Raw genomic sequence first — 23,354 nt, forward strand, 5'->3', positions numbered from 1 at the left:
TAACCATTTGCTGGGAACGGGTGGTTGAGACAGAAAAATGCAGTGAAGAAAGGAACAGCCTGAAGAACGGGGACAGCTGTTACACAGGAACAGTTTACTTTATATATTTTATTGAAAGAGTGTATGTCACCTTCAGAGATGTCCTTCCAAATTCATTACACAGCTTGAGCAGAACAGGGTAATGTCATGGTCAACAGGTTGGTTTTCAGTAAGTACCTTACTCCCATTTGAAAAAAAAAAGGTTATGAATGAAGTAGAAAAAGAGCCCTGGGCAATGGAATCGCCACCAGCCTTGAACATGCCCCTCTGTGGGATCAGCTTTTCCAAGCCACTCAAGTAATAATTCTGTCTGTGTGGTGCCCCAGTGGGAGAAGTACCAGTCCCTGGGGCAAAGAGGTGCTGCAGTGCCCCACCTTCACCCTTAGAGTAGTTCAACCCACAGCAAAGGTCCACACCAGGAATTGTCTGCAGATCCATCCCAGGATACTGACTGGGCTTCATTCCACTGCAGCAGGACTCTGTCACCTGCTGTCCAAGGCAAGGGGCAGCACAGCCTGTGGTGTAACAGCTTGTAAAACATGTCCACAGAAACCCCCAGCAGAGAGGTCAGGGAGCCCTGTGGATACAGCACTGGTACAGCCCTTCCTGCCTCACCAGACTCAGGAAAACAAACCCTCGTGCTGAAAGTGAAAAGCAGGTGGGTCACTGTGCTGTGGGCTCCAGAACTGTGGAACACCACTTCCTGTTCCTCAGGGTTTAGGGATCTGAAGCCTGGAAGCAGCCCTGTGCTGACAGACCCCTGGAGTGCAGCCTCCACAGCACACCCACAGTCCAGTTGATGGGAAAGGAACCGAAACCCCTTGGTTTCACAGGCTTCTGTGCCAAAAGGCATTTTTGAGAGATTCCAAAGTTACCTCTCTTGTGCCTTCACCTGAGCAGAGTCTGGTCCAAAGGGCTTGAGAGAAGTTGCACCCACTTGTCTGACCCTGCAGGTACAGCCTGAGGGTCTGGCCGTGCCAGGGGAGTGACTGGTGGCTCCAGCTTCACACACATCACACATTTACAGCTTTAGAAAGGAAAGGCTAATATGTACAGTTTTATTCCACTTAAAACCATGGAAATACCAGCTCAAAACTTTCCATGCAGCAGACGTAAAACACCTACTGTTAAAAAGCTTCTGGGGTGCTTTGGTGTTTGGGGTTTTTTCATTCACTAATGGGTGTATCTGACTGCTTGATCCTCTTAGGAGAGTCAGTGCCACTTTCTCCCAGCTTCCTTTTAGCACAGTCCACACATGAAGTTCCTGGGGAGGGAGAAGGAAAAAACCCCAAATTGTTGCTACATACATGTGCTTGGTGTAATTTTTACTATAAGCACCAGATACAAAGGTAAACACAGTCCTGGTCCCGTGAGGTTCTTGGGTTTGGATTCTGAATTATATATAACAGTAACCCTGCTGAAAGTCTGTTTTACTTGGTCTGTATTCCAAATTACAAGTAAACAGGAGCTAAAATCACCTCTAAGGAGCTTTATGTTAAGAATAAATTGTGCTCAAGTTTTTGGTTTCTCCTTTACTGATGCCTAATTTTACTTTATTGAAAATGGGATTCGTGAACTCAGTTGCAAGACAGGTAAGCCTAAGATCCAGTTGGAATTACAAACCTAATCTCTGACTTTACACCTGCCCACAGGTGTCTGGGACCTTGTGTGCTCTGTGGTTGGGAAAGAGTGGGGGGTTCTCCTCCTTCACTGCCTAAGACCCTCCTGCACAGTAATGGAATACTACTTTTATACACTTCTGATGTTCCCTGCAGCAGCACAGAGATCTCAGGAGTGGGATCTTTCTACATTGTTTCAAAGGGAAGTTTTGCTATTTTACACCATAAACTGGAATGTATTATTGCTCAGCTTATTCTGTGAAGTATCACAAAGTCCCTGAACAGCTTAGCTGAAAATTCACCGTCAGTACCACACGCTTGAGATTCACTCTTCCAGACCTCCTTAAGGAAGGCTTTGGAACAGAAACCTGAGCTTGGAAATCTAAGTCAAAACCTCATGGATATTAGTATTACCTTAGAGTACTCTAGGCAGCATTAATAACTTTTTATATACATTTCCTGGAGCTCTTCCTTTCTATCATTTATCATTTGATAGATAATGAAACCCAGCAGTTACCTGCTGATAAGCAGAAAGAAAATCAGAGGGGAAAAAAGAGAGCGTGCAGCAGACTTTGGGAGGTAAAGTAGAGCAGTGCCCAGTAATCATTTAGTTACTTTGGAAACAAGAGATGTATTTTTCTCTCTTTGGTAGGATTATGGAACTTTCTGAGACAGTAAAAATGTTACTTACCCAGCAGGGTTGTGCTGTCCACCCGATCAGCATCTAGAGAAGTGTGAGAGAGCAGCAGCACAGGTTACCATGCAGAAAGCTTTTATAATTTAGGCACCATCCCAAAACAGCAAGGTTGTGTTTAGAATCCCCAAATGGTTTTTGGTTGGGAGAGACCTTGTAACTGAGATCACAAGGCTTTCAAGTCTGGGTAAGGTCCCTCTTCTCACGTCTGATGCCAATCAGGAATTCCCAAGGAAAAGGGGAGCATTTTGCAGTCATTTCCATTTAGACCTTAAGCAAACCTGTCTTCCTCCCTGGCTGCTCTGCAGTAAATTGGATTCTCCAGACTGAACAGGCTCTAGGTACTGCTCAGACTATGAAAACTACATCCATCAACACCAGCAGGCTGAGTTCAGTGTCTGGAACTGCACACCAACTTACTTTTAGTTGTCTACACTGCAGATAAACGTCCTGAAACCTCCATGCTGTGCTAAATATTTTTTTCTAGCCTCCATGGAAAGAAAAACATAATGCAGTCTAACTGGAATATTCATCAGGTCACAAAAAGCAGGCTATAATTTGGGCATGCACCTGCAGTTTTCTTTCAGGGGGAGCAAGGGGAAGGTTCCTGCTCTGCACCACTTGGAGTAATTTTAGACAAAACAGTTTCACTGAGTTGATAAATAAAAGAGCTGTCAAATAGTAATTCTTCCCAAGGTCATTTAGTTATTTTCCTCAGTTCTCAGGATAAACCATAGCAGACCAGTCCTTGTTTGGAAAACATGAAAGGAATCTCTTTCCTCTGACAGAATTGTTTCTCCCCATTAGCCCTGACTGTGATAAACCCAACGTTTATTGGAGGCACGGATTTAATTTCCCATTCTATGCTTGATCAGATACTGTGGCTCAACCAGGTTATCCCACCAGGTAATTCCTTCAATTCCTTCAGTCTCCTGACACGACAGATTTCAGATAATATAACACTCAGTAGGCTGGAATAGTTCACGCCAAAAAAATCCGCAAAGTGAACATCTTTACCAAATGCTAACAAAAAGGCAAATTCAGAATTCAAGATTAGAGTTGCAAGAATCCACAGACCTCCAAAATCCACAGATTTCCAAAACCAGATCTGGTCACAGTTTGGCCACGTGTTCCAAGCCTGCATGTCCCTCAGGAGCCAAGGAGCTGCACACGAGGTCAGCACCTCGTGCAGGGCTCACACAGGGCACTGCTGGGCACCTGTTCAATCCAGCCTGTGCTGGTGAGGAGGCCACGTGCCCTGGATTTTCCTTACCTGGGCTCCTCTGCTTGCAGATCTGAGCAGTGAGATCCTGGACGTACTCTGGGAATTGCTGGAAGCAGTCCCCGTAGGACACCACCTTTATCCCGTGCAGCAGCATGTCTGCCTGCAGCTTAAAAAAGTGGTCTTCGTTTTCTTTAAGCACCAACATGTAATGCTCTAAATCCACTTTGTTCTTTACTGTGTAGAGAAAAAGGGCTTGGAATATCTGGTCACGCAGAGTCTCCCCACAGCCCAAAAACAGGAAGGACTTGGTCCGGTACAAGTTCTGAAGAACTTCCTGTGAAGGGACAGAAACAAACAAAAGCCACATTTACTTCAGCAGGCAAAGCCAAGGTCAGGACTTCTAAAATAAGGCAGGCTGAAAAGGAGCAGCAGAGCAGAACCTTCACTAGGGAGCTGAAAGAAGCAAATGTTTTAGGGCCAGGCCAAACTGACATTTTGTAACTATTGTTTCTACCAGAAAAGAAAAAAAATCCAAGTTATACAAATACATGGCGGTTAGAACTAGGTGACCTCTAAGGTCCCTCCCAACCCAGGCCATTCTGTGAAGTTTAAACAGACACATAAGTGTTGCCAGCAAGGGAAATTAAACTGAAAGAATTGTGATGACAGAATACTGGGCTCCCGTTAGGTCAGTCTGTAAATAAGGAGAATTAATATTCTTGACCGAATGTTTGAGTTCCTAAACCAGCTAAGATACGACATTCAGACAAGGATCCAGAGCTGGTAGCAGCTTAAGCCCCTAAATCACGAATCCAAGCAATCATATGGTGATGAATCCTTGTCCTGGTGTCCAGTATTTTGGGGCTCCTGTTCTTTCCTAAGACAAATACAAAGAACTGCAACTGAGACATCCAGCTGAGGGGTTTGACTGTGATTTAGCAGGAGTATATGAGGGCACTGCCCTGGCAACACAGCTGCCTTTCTGAATAATTCTGAATCATTTCTCTGGGCCCCAAGTATTTTGTTTATATGACCCCACACAGCCCCAGCCTTAGGTAACATGTCTGCAGTGATTACGATAAAACAGTTCGGCAAAACATGGTAAAAAATGTAAAGATCACACAAACCATGACTTCAGGATCCTGAGTAACATCCTTATATCCCGAGGGATCGAGCACCATTCCACAGGGATCTGTGTATAAGCCATGAATGTGAAGAACTCCATATTTTACGTGGCCTCTCGCCCACTGAAGAACCTGAAGCAAATCACACAGTTATAATGGACCACAATCACCAGGATCCTGGAAAACTAAACAGCTGGACTGACTTATAAACCACTTAAAGCAGCAATAACTCCTTTTGCACTTCCCTGCAGCAAGAGATTGTAATTGCTAATCACACAGCTCACTTGAAATCATAACAAAGAGGTGACAGCTGATCCTGCAGCTGCCTCTGCCTTTTGGGGCTAAACAAGCATTCAACCAAGCAGCAAATTCCAGCAGCACTGACAGGAAAGGTATGAACAGCACAATTTCACCAGCCAGGTGAAATCCTGCTTGGGATTTTAACAATGACTTCACAGAAGTTAAATAAATCTGTGGGTTTTTCACAGCGAATGTGGGGAACTGGTCAATAAATGGGTCACTGAAATTCTCCTTGGTGACTGTTACCAGATTACTCAAAATAAAGAGACACATAAAAGAAATGTCTGGGCATCTGATGCAGCTCATAGACATGCTCTACCAATTAACAAGCTTTAGTCTTGACACTGTTTAAACAGGAAAACATTTTTCAATGAAGCTTTCGAGCTGCCTTGTCTTATATTAAATCTACTAATTTTACTGCTCTCATCATACCTTATCCCTATCTTTAAGGTCTAAAGATTCCATAGGTTTGCCCTGTTGCTGACCAAATATCTCAAGCAAATTATCATAGTTTGTGGTCAGAACCATTGTGCCTCTCTCCATGAGCCTCAGGATGGATTGCAGGACCACAGGGTTCTGGATGTGCTGCTCCAAGTTATCAAACACCTCCATCAAGCAATCCTGGAAGAAGTTGGGCTTCGTGTCCCCGGTACGCTGAGGAGAGAGCAGAGGAACACTTCATCAGCTCCATGATCCCTGCCTCCCACAGGAACCCACTTCACCTGGATACTTAATGCCAGAGCACGGAGGGCTTGCACAGCACACCGAGCAAAACCACCCAAAATAAATCCCAATTTATTTTCCTGTGTTGCCTCCACTCAGTGTAGCTCCAAACATTAGGCTGGGTTTCTCAAGAGAGCTTGTAATACAGGTACAAGAAAACAGCACTAAAATTACCATTCCCTGGATTCAGAGTCTGGGATATACTACTGAAGGTGGCAATTTCTTTTTTTCTGTTTTTCCCTTCCTGGCTGAGAAAACTGTTATTAATGATTAAATCTACCATAAACACAGACAGAGTCCCCTCAACAGTGGGGTAATTATTACACTGGGCCTGTAGAGAGGCTGCCCACATGGCTGCAAAACATTCCCCACAGCCTACACTTGGGGCTATGTCTGTCACCCTGAATATTTCAGCTAAAAGGAAGACTTGGCAAAGGGCTTAACAGAGTCTGAGAACCTCTGGAAACTCAGTGGATGGTTGAGAACCTGGGCGTGTAGGGACTGTCCTTAGGGAAGTGATTCACTCTGTGTGGCCAAGGCCATCAGTAGGGTCAGGGCCTACCTGTATTTTCAGGGTCCTCCTAGTTTTTTCCACAGAGCTGCAAATTCCCCTTTCATTTCCCAGAAGTGAATCACAGCGAATATTTAACAGTCAGGACTCCTACTTGCATTAATTCTGATGAAAGCTGACTCACACTAAAACCCAGGGATGTTTTAGGCTCTCCAAAACATACGATGTGTTACGTGATTGCCCACAAAATGGCCATTTTCACCAGAAAAAAGGTCAAGCTTTGGAAACAGGTTTTTGTTGGTAACCGAATAAAAGCACAAATAGTTTTAGAAACGAGCAGAGGTCACAGACATGCTCACCGGTGACATCTTCCTGATGAGATCGTGGGCAACCACGAGCAGGTCCCTCTCTTTGGTGACCTTCTTGCGGAATTCCGCCACGTCCCCGGGGTGCAGCACCTCCAGCTGCTCGGCTGCTCCCAGCACGGCCTCGATGCAGCTCCTCCAGGAGCACAGGGCCGGGATCCCCGGGGCCACCGCGGCGCTCACGCCCGTCCCGAGCACCACCAGCAGCTCCCGCGGCTGCTTCCGCACCAGGCTCTTCAGGAACTTCCTGGGAAACAGGAAACAAAAGTTCCTTGTGCACAGCGCATTTCCCGCTCATCCTGAAGGCAGGATGCTTCAAAGAAACGATTTTTTTCCGTTATTTTTTTCCTGGGAAGCAGCAGTATCTTCATTCTCCTTTGTGCTCAGTGCAGGATATGTGAACACAGCAGTCATGCTGGTTCAGATCAAGGGTCCATCCAACCCACTGCTCAGATGTTACTACCCACAGATCCCTCTCAGAGGTGAATCTGTGCTGTGTCCACACTCCCTGCACAAACCAGCACAGGGACCTGTCAGGACAATCCTTCTTGATTACTCAGCAGAGAAGTGAAAATGCTTTTAAACCATACAGCGAAATCACTTCTGTACAAACAGGGATTTCAGTAACACAGAATCTCAAAACACCCCTGACTTTCCAACTACCTTTACAGATCTTTCAATTCCTGGTGACATGGATGTTTAACTAACACCTCTTGCTTCACAAGCACCTGAAACTGTCTAACTCAAACTACAGTGTTTAACCTGAAATGGCCTCAGGCAAAGCAATAAATAAATGTAGACAGGGTTGCCAGCTCCTGCCTACAAAGAAAATGCGTCTGATGACCTCCCATCCCTGCCTGCTACATTCAGCCCAAATTGTTTCCTCTCAGGAAGTTCATTATTCATTCCTCACAAACGGCTTAACTGAGCATGAAGCACTTGGTCCGTGGAGAAACTAGTTACTGGAATCACTTCAAGTTTTCATGCATGATGTTCTTGTATCCAGTATCCAGTATTCTGCCCCCTGTGGTTTCAGACTGTCATTGAGACACTTAAATAAATACATATATGTGTGTACATAGACACACAGACACATAAACATGACCTTTCCAACACAAGTTACCTGGATTTCTGCTCACTTCTAATTGTGGCTCGTTCTGGTGAATCCATCTCTGAGCCCTGAATAAAACAAAAAGCTTTATTAATTACAGTAGAAATTCTCAAATTCAATAAAAGCATCATCTCACCACAGGCGAGATATTGCCAAATGTTGTCAATACCAACATTTCAGACCTCGCTGTTTCCTTTTAGCTCCCGGAGCTGGTTCCTGGAAGCAGGAGCTGTGCAAGGAAGCGGGAGCAACAATCGCCCACCCCTCAGGGCTGAAGAGCTGCAAGTGAGAAGGGGTCAAACCTCCCCGCGGTCGGAGCACCGGGAACTGCTCTGGAACATCCCCTGGCACTGCCCAAGGGCGGGGGCAGCTGCTCGCCCACCAGGTTCCCTCGTGGCACGGTGGGAGCCGCAGTGATGCGGGAACGCCGGGATGGGAGCCGGGTCCTGGCTCCGAACACACGGCGGGGACATCCAAACACCTCCGAATTTCACCTTTTGTTGCTGCTCAGGGCACCAAGTTTCATTTAAGGATCTATCTATGAAACAAGAAGACTGAAGCTCCGAGCCAAAGGTTTAACGGGACGAGTGTTTCCAGGGAGTTCCACGTCTGAAAACCGCCCCGAGCGCTCCGACCCCAAGGCAGCCGCGGGCAAAGGGATGCTCCGGACCCCGCCCGCCGCTTCCCCCCGGGAAAAGCCAGGCCGGGAGCAGGAGGCTGGGCAGGACAGCCGCTCCTGCCGATCCCGGGAATGACCCGGAGGGATTCCCAGCCTTGCCCGGCGCCCGGGAAACAGCCGCACTGCCGGCGCGTTCCGGCAGCTCCCAAAGGCAGGGCTTGCTGACGGGCTTTGCCTAAAACCGGCCCCAAACCCGCGGCCCGTGGGCGGGCGGGGGGACACGGACACATCTGAGCCCCGGGGACGGAGATGGGAACGGCCCCGGCTCCCGGGAAACGCTTAAAAACCCTTAAATCCCCTGGCAGGCAAACCCCCAGCCCCGCGGGGTGTGACACACAGCCGGGCTCGGCGGCAGCAGGACGGGACCCGCGGGACAGCGGGGTCGGTCCAAGGGAACGGGGAGGCGACCGGAGCCTTCGGGAGGAGAAGGACGGGGGCGAGAGGAACGCAAAGCTCAATCCAGAAGGAAGAAGGAGCAGGAGGAGGCGGCAGCGTTACCTTCCGCAGCTCTACCGGCGAGGCGGGGCTGGCGGCGGCCGCAGCATCCTGGGGCGCGGTGCGGGGACAGCGGGTGGCACAGCGCGGCTCACCTGGGCACGGCTCACCTGGGCACGGCCCACCTGGGCACGGCTCACCTGGGCACGGCCCACCTGGGCACGGCTCACCTGGGCACGGCTCACCTGGGCACGGCCCACCTGGGCACGGCTCACCTGAGCACGGCTCACCTGGGCAGGGACAGGGGGCAGCTCGGCTCGGCGCATCCCACCGCCGACAGCCACAGCCTCCTCCCCTCCCCTCTCTTCTTTTTTTTTTTTTTTTTTTTTTTTTTTTTTTTTTTTTGGCTCCTGATCTCTTAAAGCCGAAGCCTAAAGCTCCCGAGTCCCCCCAGCGTGGTTTGTTCCGGTGCTCGGTGAACAGCCCGACTCGCTCTTTGCAGCTCTGTGCACGAAATCCTGGCTGTCAGAGGAGGAAAAAAGGCTGGGATTGTGCCAAGGCAGGCTGTTCCAGACCTGTACCCCCAAAATTCCAGTCGTAAAACTTGTGTTGGAAATGAATCATTCTCGGGTTTAATGTGGTAATTGGAGTTTTCAGAGCTATATATGGAAGCAATTCTTCCCTGTGAGGGTGGGGAGGCCCTGGCACAGGTTGCCCGGAGAAGCTGTGGCTGCCCCATCCCTGGAAGTGTCCAAGGCCAGGCTGGACGGGGCTTGGAGCAACCTAGGCTAGTGGAAGGAAACAAGATAATTTTTAAGGTCTCTTCGACATGAAACCATTCTGTGGTTCTATAATTCTACTCATGGTACCATTTCACACAGTTTTAAAGACCTGAAGCACTTCTTGGCATAAACTCCCCAAACACAGGCATTAAAAAATTTCCCTTGTTTCTCTAGTCAGCCACTTCCATTGTTTTCAGGTACAGTTGGGACTCACAGGTTTTGCATGCTGATGTGACAGACCTGACCCTTCTGGTTTGTTCATTAAATGGCAGTGTGGATGAATACTGTGGTATAGTTTTAGGAAGAACTCTGGTAAGGATACCCAGTTTTTACTCCATATCCAGTGTTTTGGCAAAAACACACTGAAATCACCGACTTTTAATTGGTGTAAGAACACCGTGTCCTTGTGAGCTGTCTGTAATATTCCCTAAACATCACTCCTCACCTTCTCATTTTCCTTATATCACTGTACTGCAGCCCCTAGAAAGGCTTAGCAAATATTTGGAGAATCATATTCCTAGTGACAAGGAAGGTGGAGGGTAGGATCAGGGAGAACAGGAAGGGAGAAGGAAGAATGTAACCAATGTCACCTGAAAACTGAGGTGTGATGGAGCTTGGGAAGCTCTGCAGAGCCTCTGGCTCTTTGCCCTTCACCCTCCCCTGCTGCCAGTCAAGGCAGCAAGGAATTTTAGCATGCTGATATTGAGAGTTCAATAAACCTGAAGGGCAAAGACTGTGTTTTAAAAGAACCAGGTGATATTCTTCTCCCTAAACCCCAGAAACAGTGTATGAAATCCAGCTTGGAATGCTATTTGACACTGCATTGTAATGACATTGGAATGTATTACTAAAGAATTTGTTGAGTGTCTTAGAATATTTTGTCAGCTGTAGATAGCAGTTAAAAGACTTGCTAAATATTTGCCTGAGCTTGAGCCTCAAGGTCAGGCCCATCCTGTAGATTTACAGTGCCTAATATTCTTCTTTGGTTCACATTCATTAAAAAATAACGTGAGAGGAAATTTCTGTGAAGAAGCGCCTTTGAAAGAATTTCCATTTTTCAGTCTGAATCAATTAATCTGAGAAATGTTATTATCTTTTCCTGTAAGTTTTTCTCCTTTTATATCCTTAACCTATTATTTTAAAACCCCAACAGTACTCACAACAATAATACATTACATAAGCTCTGGATTTCCTTGCAAGGAGTTGGGAAAGTCACTAAGGACAAAGAATATCAATACTTCCCAATTAAGCACATTAAAAAAGTAACCACATAAAATACAACCAAAGGGAGGCTTAGATAATGTTCCAAATGTACAAGAGGTGACATTATCTGTTATATTACCATGGTATTATTCTGAAATGTGAACAATTAAATACGACAGTGACAGGCCAACACCATTAAGAGAAAAATGACAGAAAATTCAGGAGCAGAAGTCACAGTGAGAAGAGGATTTTGGAGTGAGTTGAAACCTGTGAACTTTGAAATAGAAAGGAGTTTCTTTCAAGCAGCAACAAAGAAAGGCAATGGAGGATGTCTGAGAGGCAAAACACACACTTCAGGAAATACCTACAGCAGCTTCCCACTCGATTCAGACAGAATGGATCCCTGTCTCGTGGTCAATCTGTGTGTTTATCCAAGTGTACCAAACAACACATTAATTCTGTTGCTTGTTTGGGGCTTTTTTGCAGACTTTGGAGCTATTACTTGAAAGGATGTAGTCAGGCTAAGAAATGCAGCTGGTGGGTTTTGGCTGGGAGAGGCAGTGCATCTGATTGTTCAGCTGTGGTTCCGTGCACTGAGGTGTGATGCTGGTTTGCTTTTGGCATCCTGCTCTTTGAGAAGCTATGATAAGTTAAATCCTAGTTCACTTTATGCCAGAACCTGCTGGTTTGAAAGAGAACAAGTAAAACTTGTCACGAAAGTTTACTGAGGTTGCTGAAAAGTATCTTGAAGACACCAACTAACTCGTGTCTTGATTTTTTCCATAGCAGGGAGCCAACCTGCCCCTGTTGATTGAGATAAAATTCCTTGCACAGTGGAACTGCTGGTTACTCCCTGTGAGGGGATTGCTCTTTTCTACTTCAGAGCTGACTGGATCTTACTAGTTTGGCATCTTGGTAAACAGAACAGTTTATAAAATACTTTTAAGAAGGAAGATAGTATCAGAAATGCAAAGTATGTTTCGAAAGGCAGAGTCAGTTCACTCAGAGTTCACCCCTGATTGAATGTAGAGATTAACTTTAAAAGACAAGTTTTGACTTCCAGCACTATCTGTGTGTCCTGCAGAGTGACAGGATCTGTAAAATAATTCTGGATGTAATCGCAGGTGTATTTTTAAAGCTGCCAAGTGACAAGCACATCTTCAGAGACAGACAGCAACAAGGTCTCCCCACAGTCAAATGTTACCTAACAGAGCATAATTACAGGCAGTGCTGCCTTCCCTTGCACCTACCCCCTCACATCTGCCTTCTGTGAGCAACACTAAAACCGTGAGCATTTCAGTACATCACATGTGAAAAAAGTACATATGAAACAGAGTAAATGCTGGGGGAAATGAGCTCTGTTAATGCCGTCTTTCTGACCTTGACTTTAGTTTGAACTTGTTTGTAACAAAGTCTGAGTATATGAGTTTGCTCTGAAGAACTGAGGAGTGTAACTGGCTGGAATGTCCTTTGATTAAAGAGGTTGTATTTTGCACTTTTCTGACAAAAAAAAAAAAAAAAAAAAAAAAAAAAAACCAAGAAAGGATCTCTGTCACAAGGTCCTTATCTGTTCTGGACAGCAACAACATGTGCAGCAGTGGGAGAGGGAGGAAAACCATCACAGAGAGACAGAACTGTGATGGAAAAAAGGAGCAAAACAAAACCAAAGAGAAGACAGCTTTAAAAAAAATTTAAAAAAAAAAAAGAGAAAAAGTAAAAGGAAACAAAACATTCCAGAGACTGGAAGGAATGGATTTAAACCAAGCATATTACTGTAAAGAATGGGCAGAGAAAAAGCCAGACTGGGTGTTGCAAATACTCAGATTTTGCCTGAGTAAGTTACTGCTGTTAAAAAACATAACTGGGTCAGAGAAATTAACCTTGGGAATATTATTTTAAGACTTTGTTTGTGAAATGGCAAAAAGGTCTTTCTTGGTTGTCAAATATCAAATGCCTGCCAAAATATTTTCATAAATAAAATCCATATAAATGAGGGACAAAAGCAGAGGTGTTACTTGCTCTGTCAGAACAGATCAGATGTGGTATGAAATAATAAAGTTGGGTTTTCCCCTGGTCAGTGGGCTTTTATCTTCCAATGGTTACTTCTTTTGTATTTAACAACCTTACAAACACAGCCCTCTGCTTGAATTTGCAGCCATAGCATTCTTTTAACATTGCTGGGAGGGTAAGGTTTGTGCAAGACATACAGACAAAATTCCATCCTGTGTTTTCAGGGCAGGAGACTTTAGAAGCAATTCAAGGACCTTTGTCACCCAAGTGAAGAAAGGAACTGATAACAGGAGAAAAGCCAACCTGCTGTAAATACACAGACACTTGTCATGGTGTGGGGGTGCACACACACACACTCACCCCCCTCATCCTCAGAAGCTCCTGATATCCCTTGACCAAACCAGGGGAGCCCTGAGGTGCTCCCTGATCCCACAGGAGCTCTGGCGTGGTGGAGGTGGGAACAATCAGAACCATCAACTGCTCAGCCAAGGTGGGAAACCAAGAATAAGCAATTATCCTCTGTGGCCCCGGTAAACCACTTACCTGAGTAAATAATTGTAATAAACCCCATGGAATCGCTTTGTAAATGTTAAAGTGCTTAATGACTAAGTGATGCTAAACCCTTTTGCACCTTGATTTTTGCATCTGTATCCTTTACACCCTGACTCCTTTTTCATTCTTGCTTTCCATTTAAATAATTCCAAATGGCTTCTCATTTGATCTTCCTGTGTATGCTGTAGCCTAGTAATAAGGAATAGAGTAAGCCCAGGCTCATTGCCCAGCACAGGCATCTGTTTTGCTCACTCACAGAGCTCTCCCTCTGTATTACATACAGACAATTCCATCTGGCTCTCCCCTCTTCTTTCCCTCTCCCATCACCCCAGTCCATGATTCCTTCCCATCTTAGTTATCCTGCACAACACATTTCAGCTTCCCTTTCTTCCCATTGCCTAATTCTGGTCTGTTTGCTCTGTAAATCCCATTTGTGATCACTCTCTCCTTCCCTTCAGTGCAGTTTTATTTATTTATTTATTTATTTATCTATCTATCTATCAATCAATCAATCAATCAATCAATCCCAGGTTTTTGCAGGCTGTATTGCCCTTATCTCTTCCTTCCTCCCCTGTAATGCACTTTTCTTCTTCAGACACTTAAAACAAATGGTTTCCTTCCTCTTCTGCAGTCACAGCTGTTGAGATGAGATCACCCCTAGGACACCTTGGCAGTGTAACCTTCCCATGGCAGCACCCCAGCAGACCCTGGGTTGGAGAGTGGGCAGTGCTGGCAAAGGAAAGCAGCTGCCACTGCACCTGACAGCGCAAGGGAACGCTGGGGAGAGCGTTTCTGATCTCCAAGTGAAAATAAACTGCAGTAAATTACTTCTCGATGAGCAGAACTAACAAGCCTGCTCTCCTATACATCAGTGCCTCTCCAGTGGCCGGTTGTGCCAGTGCAGCCTCTGGTCATTCCTAAAGCTGGGTTCGTGCCAAGGGAGAGGCAGCAGGTCCCGCCTGCCTCCCCTGTGGCAGGGCAGTTACCTCAGCTGTGCTGGGCAATCGTGATCCTCTTTGGGATCACCACGCTTCACCCAAATGTGCCCGGGGGTGCCTGGCAGCTTCAGGAGCCGTTTGAGGAGCTGCTCTGTTCCCTCAGGCTGGAACATCAGGGCTCAGTGAAGCTCCTGGCAGAGATACCGGCGTGGAGCCTGCAGCCCATCAGGGCTGGGCGGGTTCAGGTGTGTTCCAGGTTTCAGGGGCGGGCACAGAGCTATGGACACGGACCCTGCAGCCCATCAGGGCTGGGCGGGTTCAGGTGTGTTCCAGGTTTCAGGAGCGGGCACAGAGCTATGGACACGGACCCTGCAGCCTATCAGGGCTGGGCGGTCTCAGGTGTGCTGCAGGTCTCAGGTGTGCTGCAGGTTTCAGGTGTGCTGCAGGTTCCAGGTGTGCTGCAGGTTTCAGGTGTGCTGCAGGTTCCAGGTGTGCTGCAGGTCTCAGGTGTGCTGCAGGTTTCAGGTGCGGCCCTGCGGCCTCGAGCTGCCCCACAGCACACACACACCCCCTCAGGGCAAGGAGGGGCGCGGGGGTCCCCCCTCGTCACATCCCTGGCACCGGAGGGGGGGGCAAAACTCAACCCTTGCCCTGCAGGACGGGCAAGCGGGAGAGCAGCGAGGAGCCGCAGCGTCATTCCCTAACGCAGAAAGGTGCGTTCGGTGGGTGAGTGCCCTGCCCGTGCTGTGCCCAGTGCCCCAGGAGCTGCCCCTCAGCCACCCCCGGGGCTCCATCGCCCCCTCACAGCCCCGTGTCCCTCAGCCGACCCTGCGGCTCCGGAGCTCTGCCTCACCCCCTCTTCTCCCAGAGATATCCCTGGATTCAGCCCTCTTTTATCCCAAACACCACAGAAAGGAGTCCTCCTCCTTCAGTGGAAGCGGGTTGAGGTGCCCCACAGCTCCTCATGCGGGGTGACTCAAATCAAACTAGGTACCAAATCAAACTAGAACACTACCCATAAAAAAAAAATAATTTAAGTGCCTCCTGGAGTTTTATCTTGTTAACTAAGCGCATTTCGAAATCTTACTGGCTTGTCTGTTTCTTCTTTCAGCTCAGAAGTGGTTTTTAAATCCTCCCAGAACCCAGTGCTCCTGCAGGCTGGAATCCAGGACTCGTGTGAGGAGTGCCCAGGGATACTGTAAGTGAAACAATGCACGCTGGTTCAGCTACAGATGATTCAGTGCCCCGTGTAGATAAGTCTGTGGAAATAATGATGTCAATATTCCTTTTATGAGAAAATGGTGCATAATAGTGGGAGCATGCCAGGCATGTGCAATACCTCGGTTTTCAAACACAGTAAAGGAATTAAAAAAAAAAATGTGGGCTTAAAGTATTAAAATGTACAATATAGGTGTTTGCCTTCAAGCAAATATCTTTTTCATCTTGGCATTGAATAATGTATCTTGAATGATGTAAGAGGAATCCTGCATTCTATTTTTGTTACCTAAATCCATGCTAATAACCTATTGTACAAAAGTGCAGCAGTATGCAAAAAAATCCAGTCTTTTCCAGGAATGTGATTTGGAGCTTTTTTTCCCCGTTGTGCAGAACAAATTCAGGGGTACCAAAGCAAACAGAGAACCATCTCAGAGGCTGAGGTAGGGTTGCTGTCTGATTGCAGGACAGATGGCACAAGGAGCTCTTGTTTTTACAAAGGAGGATCTCTGAAATGTTGCACAGTGCAAATAGGGACAACAGTACATACAAAAGCGGTTTAACTGGCAGTGCCTGGTGTATCTTAGCAGTTCCTAGAAACTAGAATGGTGTACTCAAGCAGAAACAACTCCTTTTAGAGATGAACCCCGTGCCAAGTGCTTTGTGACTTGCAGGATGTTTTAAGCAGTGCTTGGCACGGTGCCCTGCAGCTGATGCCTCTGTCAAATGGCCTCAAAGAAGGGTAAAACCCATCATGTGTGGTGATGGTAATTGCTTGGAAGATGCAGTTTGTATTAGTTCACATGTGTGGCAACTCCACTGTATAACCTACATATTCCATTCCTACCATGTTTATTTTTAGCTGCATAAGGGTGCATTTGTGAATAGTTTATTTCTGTATTGCAAAAGCAGTACACCTGTGGCTCCTGGTGTGTATTTGTGAGCATGTAAACAGTGTCATGACATACAGCTTAGGTTGGAAGAGGCCTCTGGAGATCACCTAGTCCATCATTCAAAGCAGAACTATGTCAGACTGCTCAGTATCTTGGCAAGGTTTGAATGTGTAAGGGTGCAGAATCCACAGATTCTCTGAGCACCTGTCCCAGGGTTTTCCCCCCTCCTGGAAAAAAAGAAAAATGTTTTTTTGTTAATAAAAATACCAGAACCCACTTTAACAGCAGTTATTTTATATTGGTAGTTCCTACTATGTGGAAAGAAATCATCATTTGGCTCTTTTATACTTGGGTGGTTTTTGTTTGGTTGGATTTTTTGTGGTTTTCTTTGTTTGTTTGTTTTTGCATTCAGCAGATGTTGTTAAAACACAGCCAAACAGCAGCAGGCATGTAGTAACAAAAAGCAGAACAGCACTCCCTGATGTTCTTGGCTCTTGCCTTCCAAGTGACCCTAAAACACAAAACAACCCACCCCCAAACTGCAAGATGTTAAAGACAGTGCAGCAGATTTCAAAGCTGTCTTGTTTGAGTTTATATCTCAGTGTAAGAATATATTTTAAAATATTTTAAAAAATAAAAGATTTTAAAATGTTTTAAAATAGTTAAAATAGTTAAAAATTTAAAGTATTTAAAAACTGAAAGATAAGGTTTTATGTATGTTTAAATACTCATAAGTTCAGACTAATACCTGAAGGCATGTCTTGAAATAAACTATGTCAGCTACAGAAATTAAGTTTAGTAAGACTGGGTTTCAGTCAGTGCAGTGTTATTTTAGTAAAATTAAATATGAATTTATCTCATAATGGGCTACTTCCATCAAGATATTGCACTGATTGACCATTTAATGTCTGTGTAATCAAGCCAGTGTAATACCCTGCCTGCAGGTAAGCTTTTGGAGGTCTGGGGGAGAATGTTAGTGATGTAGGGAACCCCCTGCCTTCCTGCTCCACTTCCACTGTTCCCCAGCTCTTCTCTTCCTGGCTACATTCACCCCGTGAGGCAAAAGCAATACACACGTGCATGTAAACAAATAAACGTGCCGTTTGTGTGCAGCAGGAACGTGTAAACACTGAGTGAGGTGGGAGCAGAAACTCCCCAGGCTGGTGAGCAGGGAAAGGTTCCACTCCCTGCCTGCCTGTTCAGTGCAGGGGAAGGGCAAGGAAAGAGAACCAAGTGCAACTGAAAAACTACATTGTCCCCAGCCTGTGTGAGCCCTTAGGGCAGATCTTCCACCAAAATAGGGAAATCAACCCTGGGGAAGACTAAAGAGAGCACAAAGGGTCACTGCAGTAGTCCTGTGAAATCAGCTTGCTCCATGTCTTTCATTCATTCAGCTCTGCATTAGGGGTTTTCCCCCTACATATTATGCCACTCCAGTCAAAACAATAATAGTTTTAATAGAGGAAGACTGAAAAATTATAGGATCATGTGGTATTAGTCATTTGAAGAATCTAAATCAAAGTCTTCAATGGGATTCAATTGTTTGGAGGGAGTTTTGAAAACAGAATTTGGGTTAAATTTGTCACTATTCCTTATCCTGTTAAGAAATGTTTCTTTTTACTTTCACATATACCCTAAATCTGTACCTGTGCTTCTGGGTTTATCCTAAATGCAGTCACTCAATCCATTTTTAGGGTACCCATTTAAATGGAGCCCTTTCATCACTCAACCAGCTGAGACATTTGAGGAGACTGGCCTAAAGCCATCTGTCTTAACAAAGACTCCTGTAGACTTTAGTGTGTTTGGAATCAGGCTGTAAATCTCACATGCCTGAAGTTGGGAACTGTTCCTTGAGCTGTTTGGCACAAGGGAGAGGCTGGTGAAGCTGATGCATTACATTCCAGGGAACATTTGGATTTGCTTGAGTGATGCAGCATGAAAAACAATGCATATCCTGGTCACAGAGTGACACATGAGCACGGAGCGTTCAGGTACCAAATCTGTGGCTGTAGATCAAGAAAAGGATCTCTCTGGTTTTAAGAATGAACTGTCGGTTCTGCAGTAATATTTTTTTAAGTTACTGCCTGTGGATTAGTTCCTGTAGTCCTCTAATGAATTTAGTTCTGTGTACGAATTGAATGCAGTCAGGGAAGTTGTTTAAAACAGCGGACAGATAAACACCACAAAAACCTTTTACCTTCCTATCATCTGTTCTAGCATAAGCAATACTTTTTTAAGAGGTAAAAGTTTCTAAACAAGTTAAACAAAACAATATTCTTTCATTTGGCTGATGCAGTACATTTGAAATGATGATGACTTGAAGACTTGATTGCACCCGATAGCTTCTAAGTCATCATTTTATAGTTCCTATCACTGTCCATTTAAAAAAAGATCCTTAGCTCCTGTAACACAAGACACTATAATTCTGCCCAAAAGTGTATTTGTAGAGTAGGAAAGTTATGCATAGATATGGTCTGAGGCATGTCCATCACAGCTTGCAAACAGTAGCAGGAAAGGAAGTGTGAACTGGGCAACTGGATGAGCACAACAAAATATTTATTTTGTACTGTACAAGTTCTCACACAAGTCCCCCTCTAACCACATGTGAAGTGCAGCCACTCCTCACAACACTCTCTGTAACTTTGGTCAGCTTTTCACATCCTTATCTCTCACGTCCTGGTAGGTGAGCTTAACCTTAGGGCAGGACCTAATCCGTGATTCAGTCATCTGCTTGAAGCTCTAACAGTCCCTGTTCCTCTGAGAGCATCCATCTGTTCCTTCTCTTGTTCCCCTGAAGACTCCAGAGTGCTGCCTTAATTGAACTGTGCATTTTAATGCTAAAGACAGACACACACAGCTGTGTCCTCAGGATGCAAGAGGAGGTGCCTGGTGACCAGTGCCTTCAAAGGCTCAAGGCTAACTGCAGGCTGCATGCAAGGGGGCTGCCCAATTCCAAGCAGTTTTTAAACCCTTTGGAGCAGCAGGGTGTGATGGACACAGGCAGGGAACTAACCTTTTCCACAGGGAGGTGAGCTGCCAGAAGTCAGAGGTGGGGGAGGCACTTCCATTGCCTTGGTTTGAAGTGAAGATCAGAAACGTGTCTGTGAGTGTGGCACACTCCTGTATTCCCAGTGGATGATGTTCCAGTGCAGTCACAACCCCCTGTGAATCAAACACAAGCATGAACTGCTTGGTGCAGCAAGTGAAGCTGCCAAACCTGCCACTGCTGCCCTGATGGTCAGGTATAAACTGAAAAGGGATGAGGGGTACCTGGGGCAATATTACCAGCATAAAAAATAACCATTCTCATTGCTATAGCTTTGTTCTGCAGTGGACAGAAAGGCCAGGTTGAAAATAAGAGACAACATCAGAGCAAATTCTTTTCCACACAGGAGCATGATGGACAGAGAACTGGTAAAAGACAAATGTAATGTTATAACATCTCTGTTTCAGCTAGGAAATATTTCTACCTCCTCCCACCAAAAAACCCAAAACCAACACAGACAAAGTGTTTTGATGTTCATTGACAGTTTTCAGGTTCTTTTTTTTTCCTTTGTGAAAACACATTTCTGATTATAACCATACCTTTTGCTAGAATTCTGTGTATTTAAAAAAGTCTTTTTTTCCCAATCTCACATGCTTGAAACTAAGTTCAGGCTGAAGCTCTCAATTAAACTGGAGTTTAATTGTGATGCAGAAACATAAAGAATTAGTCCCATCACGTTACCTTGTGATTACCTCATGTGCCATCAGTACTGCATGATGTTTAAGCTGAGATTTCCTGTTCCTGAGCCAAACTTGGAGATAAACCCCGGGGTTCTCCTGCAGCTGCCAAGAGCAGATCCATCATTCCAGCAGGGCTGCAGAGGGATGTTCTCCTGTGGGATGAGCCCTTGTGCTGGGCTATGGCCAGCTGGGCCAATGCCAGTGGGGGGAAGGAATCACATATTGATAAACCCACTGCAGCTGTGCATCATCTTTCAAACCTTGGGCAAATCCCACTGGGGATGTTTCCTGGCAAAGGGCTGCAGTGCTGAATACAATCTGCTGCTAAACTATGTGTCTTAACGTGGAGAAAACAGACAGGCTCCAATAGATTTGGCTTACATTACACAGCCAAGTGTGGAACAGAATCTCTCCCAGAGCTACCCATGCCAGTAGAGAAATAGCAATCCCTTGTATTTAAATAGCTTCTTTCATCCAGACGGACTTTTCTTCCAGGTAGACTCTTGTCCTCTCAGATTCAGAGCAACTTTTAATTGCATGGTTCACATTGACCTCTTAGGAAAGCAAAGAGGTTTGTGTGGATATCTGGAATACCTGTGGCATTGGCTAAGTTTGGTCGTACATTTTAACTTCAAGAGATGAGACCAGGGCTTAAAAATTACTCTTATAATGTCAGACCAAAGGACATTTATGGTTGATGTGATCTCAGTGTGGTGATGCTGCCACATCCTACTTCTGTCATTACATCTTCACTGCCTTTCTGCAGAGGTGCTTTACTGCAGAACAAATCATCAAACCAGGTTCCATTTAACCATTTAGAAACCTATCCATGAAGTGATGTAATACATAGAATGGGGGAAACTCTTTCCTAGAATTCATCATACACTTATCTGTTATTCTTAATCCAAACCATTTCAAAAGCCCTTTATCACTGACTCACCTGCTGTGAAAGCTGAATCACCCTGTGAGAGGCAGACAGGATCACTCCTCAGCTCAGTTATTTTGCTTAGGCAGGCACACAACCCCTGCAGGCAAATATGTAAAAGGTCAGAGCATTCCTTCAAGGAGCACTGGCAATACTGGGGTTGAAACTTATTGTACTTGACTTTGGCAGGGTCACAACTGGCAACAAATCGTATACAGAGGCCACTGCACGTTACCAAGTGTAGGCAGAAAAGGCTTGAACACCCTTTATAAACCCTTTGAGAGATGATAATTCTGCTGAGACTTTTGCCAGCAACAGTGGAAGATGGTATTAATTACAGGACAGGATGTGCAGCATCTGTGCACTTGTTTAAATGGGAGTGTCTTGGAACTCAAACTTGCCTCCAAAAAAGCAGCCAGCTGATTATAACAGTCTTTGGTTACAGTCAGCTTCAGCTATACACCAAAGAACTGCCAGCCTGGTACTGTTTGTGTCAGATAATATCCAGCATACTTTTGTCTCCAGGACAGCTCCACATGAAGCTCACCCAGGCAGATATTGAAAACAAGGTCAAGGAGGGAAGGGAGGACAGTGAGCAGGCAGCTGCTTACTTAGGGCCAAGACACTCTTTCTATATTGATTAGGATTTAGATTTGGGGGATGTTGGTGCCACACATTCAGTTCAGTGCAGACCAGCAGCTTCTCTTCTTCAGAGGTCTCAAGTTAAACTTATTCACCACCATCACTTACACTGATAAAGCCTAAGCACAACCCCAAAGTGTTAAATGTATGCAGGACTTCAGCAGTGGTTCCTGAACTCTCTTCATAGGTGGGATTTCTATCTGTATTTTCTGCCACACAGCACCACCTGCAATCACCATTTCCAATACATTTTGCAGGGTCACTGAGGGAATAACAACTGTCATGCAGTGCCCAAAGCAATAGCTGTGAATAGATGAACAATATTTCGAAAACACCCGGCAAATATCACTGTTAGCTCTGTCTCATTTCTGTGGATGCTTTTATTGTAAATACACAGGGCTCAGGAACTTCTCATTTTATCCATATATATTCTAGTTTTAGATATACTAAAGAAATGCTCTTAGTCACAGACACCTTGTATTTCTTCTGCACAACCATGATAACGATCAGGACATACCTCTGATATGCTCCAAACAGGAGTTTCCATCCCCTTTCTCCAGCGAGGAGCCAAAGGCAGAGCAGAAGGAAATCTGTGTTTAGAGGAATGGCAATACCATGTGGAAAGGCACAAGCAGTAGTGACCCTGTTTTGGTGTCTGTTGTTCTGCCTGGGCCCAGTCCTCAGACACCAATTCACAACATAACAAGTGGATCCTGACAGGCTTAGGAAAAGCTGGAACTGCTCCAAGTGAAGTTCTCTCCCTGTCTAAAAGCAGGATTGCATAGAAAAAAAAGAGTGAAACCCCAGAAAAAAACATCACTCCAGATACTTGCACATCCATTTCTAGTCAGAAGGACAACACTCACCTCCCCCTTCTCCCTTCAGCCCTCATGTAGCTGAAAAGACAGGGCAGGGGAGCTTTACCACGCTGTAGTCAGAAAACCCAAACACCAGGAGCTCAGGTACAAATCCCTTCAGTCCTGAAGCTTAAAATGCCCCATCTTGCAGTCACCAAGCTACAACTCTTGACAGAAGACTTTTTAATTTTTATAATCCAAGGAGAATAAGTCCCCCTCCTTGAAATAAGCATCAGTGAAAGGTCACTCAGTAATTAAAGTGATAGCAAACTACCTGTGTTAGAACAGAACCCTTATTTATTATCTGACACCATTTAACAAATTTACAGAAAACTAGGAAGAGAATAACCAGTGACAGCTTTGTGCTTATCCCAGATTGTTGCTACCACAGGACAGTTACTTCTACATACTCAAGAGGTGTAAAGAAGGGCTTTGAATTTGGCATCAATGGAAAATAAAGCAGTACATATTCCTCATCAGTTCCTCTGGAGGAACACAGACACAAACAGCTCCATCCTGTTTGTCTGACTGCAAGGAGCAGGTGAGGGCTGCAGTGATGCTTACTCCAGATGAGATGTCTCTGTTAGACAACCTCTGACCAACTCCTGGAGCTAAAGAGTCTCAAGGATTTTTTTCTTCATTCCAGGCATTTGATATTCACTGTTCATATGTGCTATATGCTATGCAAGGTGATTAACTACATCAAATCTCATTAGGACAAGGTATGATGTACTGCAAGACTTCAAAACAGCTGTCCTTAATTCCTCAGTGCTGCTCATCTCCTGT

The 23,354-nt window shown here is 45.3% G+C and overlaps 1 protein-coding gene across 4 annotated transcripts; it reads right to left on the reverse strand.

Annotated features, from left to right (window-relative positions):
* Nucleotides 1-74: 74 nt before the first annotated feature.
* On the reverse strand, nt 75-9,133 carry FAM118A (family with sequence similarity 118 member A). 4 transcript variants are annotated; one of them, XM_027742670.2, is made up of 9 exons: nt 9,116-9,133; nt 8,889-9,010; nt 7,724-7,779; nt 6,595-6,847; nt 5,434-5,655; nt 4,705-4,833; nt 3,626-3,911; nt 2,350-2,382; nt 75-1,303 (listed from the first exon to the last, which is right to left on the reverse strand). In XM_027742670.2, exons 3-9 carry the CDS (start codon nt 7,768-7,770, stop codon nt 1,206-1,208), a joined length of 1,068 nt encoding a protein of 355 aa, XP_027598471.1. In that variant the 5' UTR covers nt 7,771-7,779; nt 8,889-9,010; nt 9,116-9,133; the 3' UTR covers nt 75-1,205. The 4 variants fall into 4 exon arrangements, with proteins under 4 accessions (XP_027598471.1, XP_039242508.1, XP_027598461.1 ...); XM_039386574.1 differs by lacking the exon at nt 9,116-9,133 and adding an exon at nt 9,026-9,075 and having other exon boundaries at nt 8,889-8,980; XM_027742660.2 differs by lacking the exons at nt 8,889-9,010; nt 9,116-9,133 and adding an exon at nt 7,885-8,662.
* Nucleotides 9,134-23,354: the final 14,221 nt, after the last annotated feature.

Source organism: Pipra filicauda, unplaced genomic scaffold (genome assembly GCF_003945595.2).
Source record: "Pipra filicauda isolate LSUMZ 115617 unplaced genomic scaffold, ASM394559v2 scaffold493_size893225_pilon, whole genome shotgun sequence".
In the NCBI taxonomy this organism is placed as follows: Eukaryota; Metazoa; Chordata; class Aves; order Passeriformes; family Pipridae; genus Pipra; species Pipra filicauda.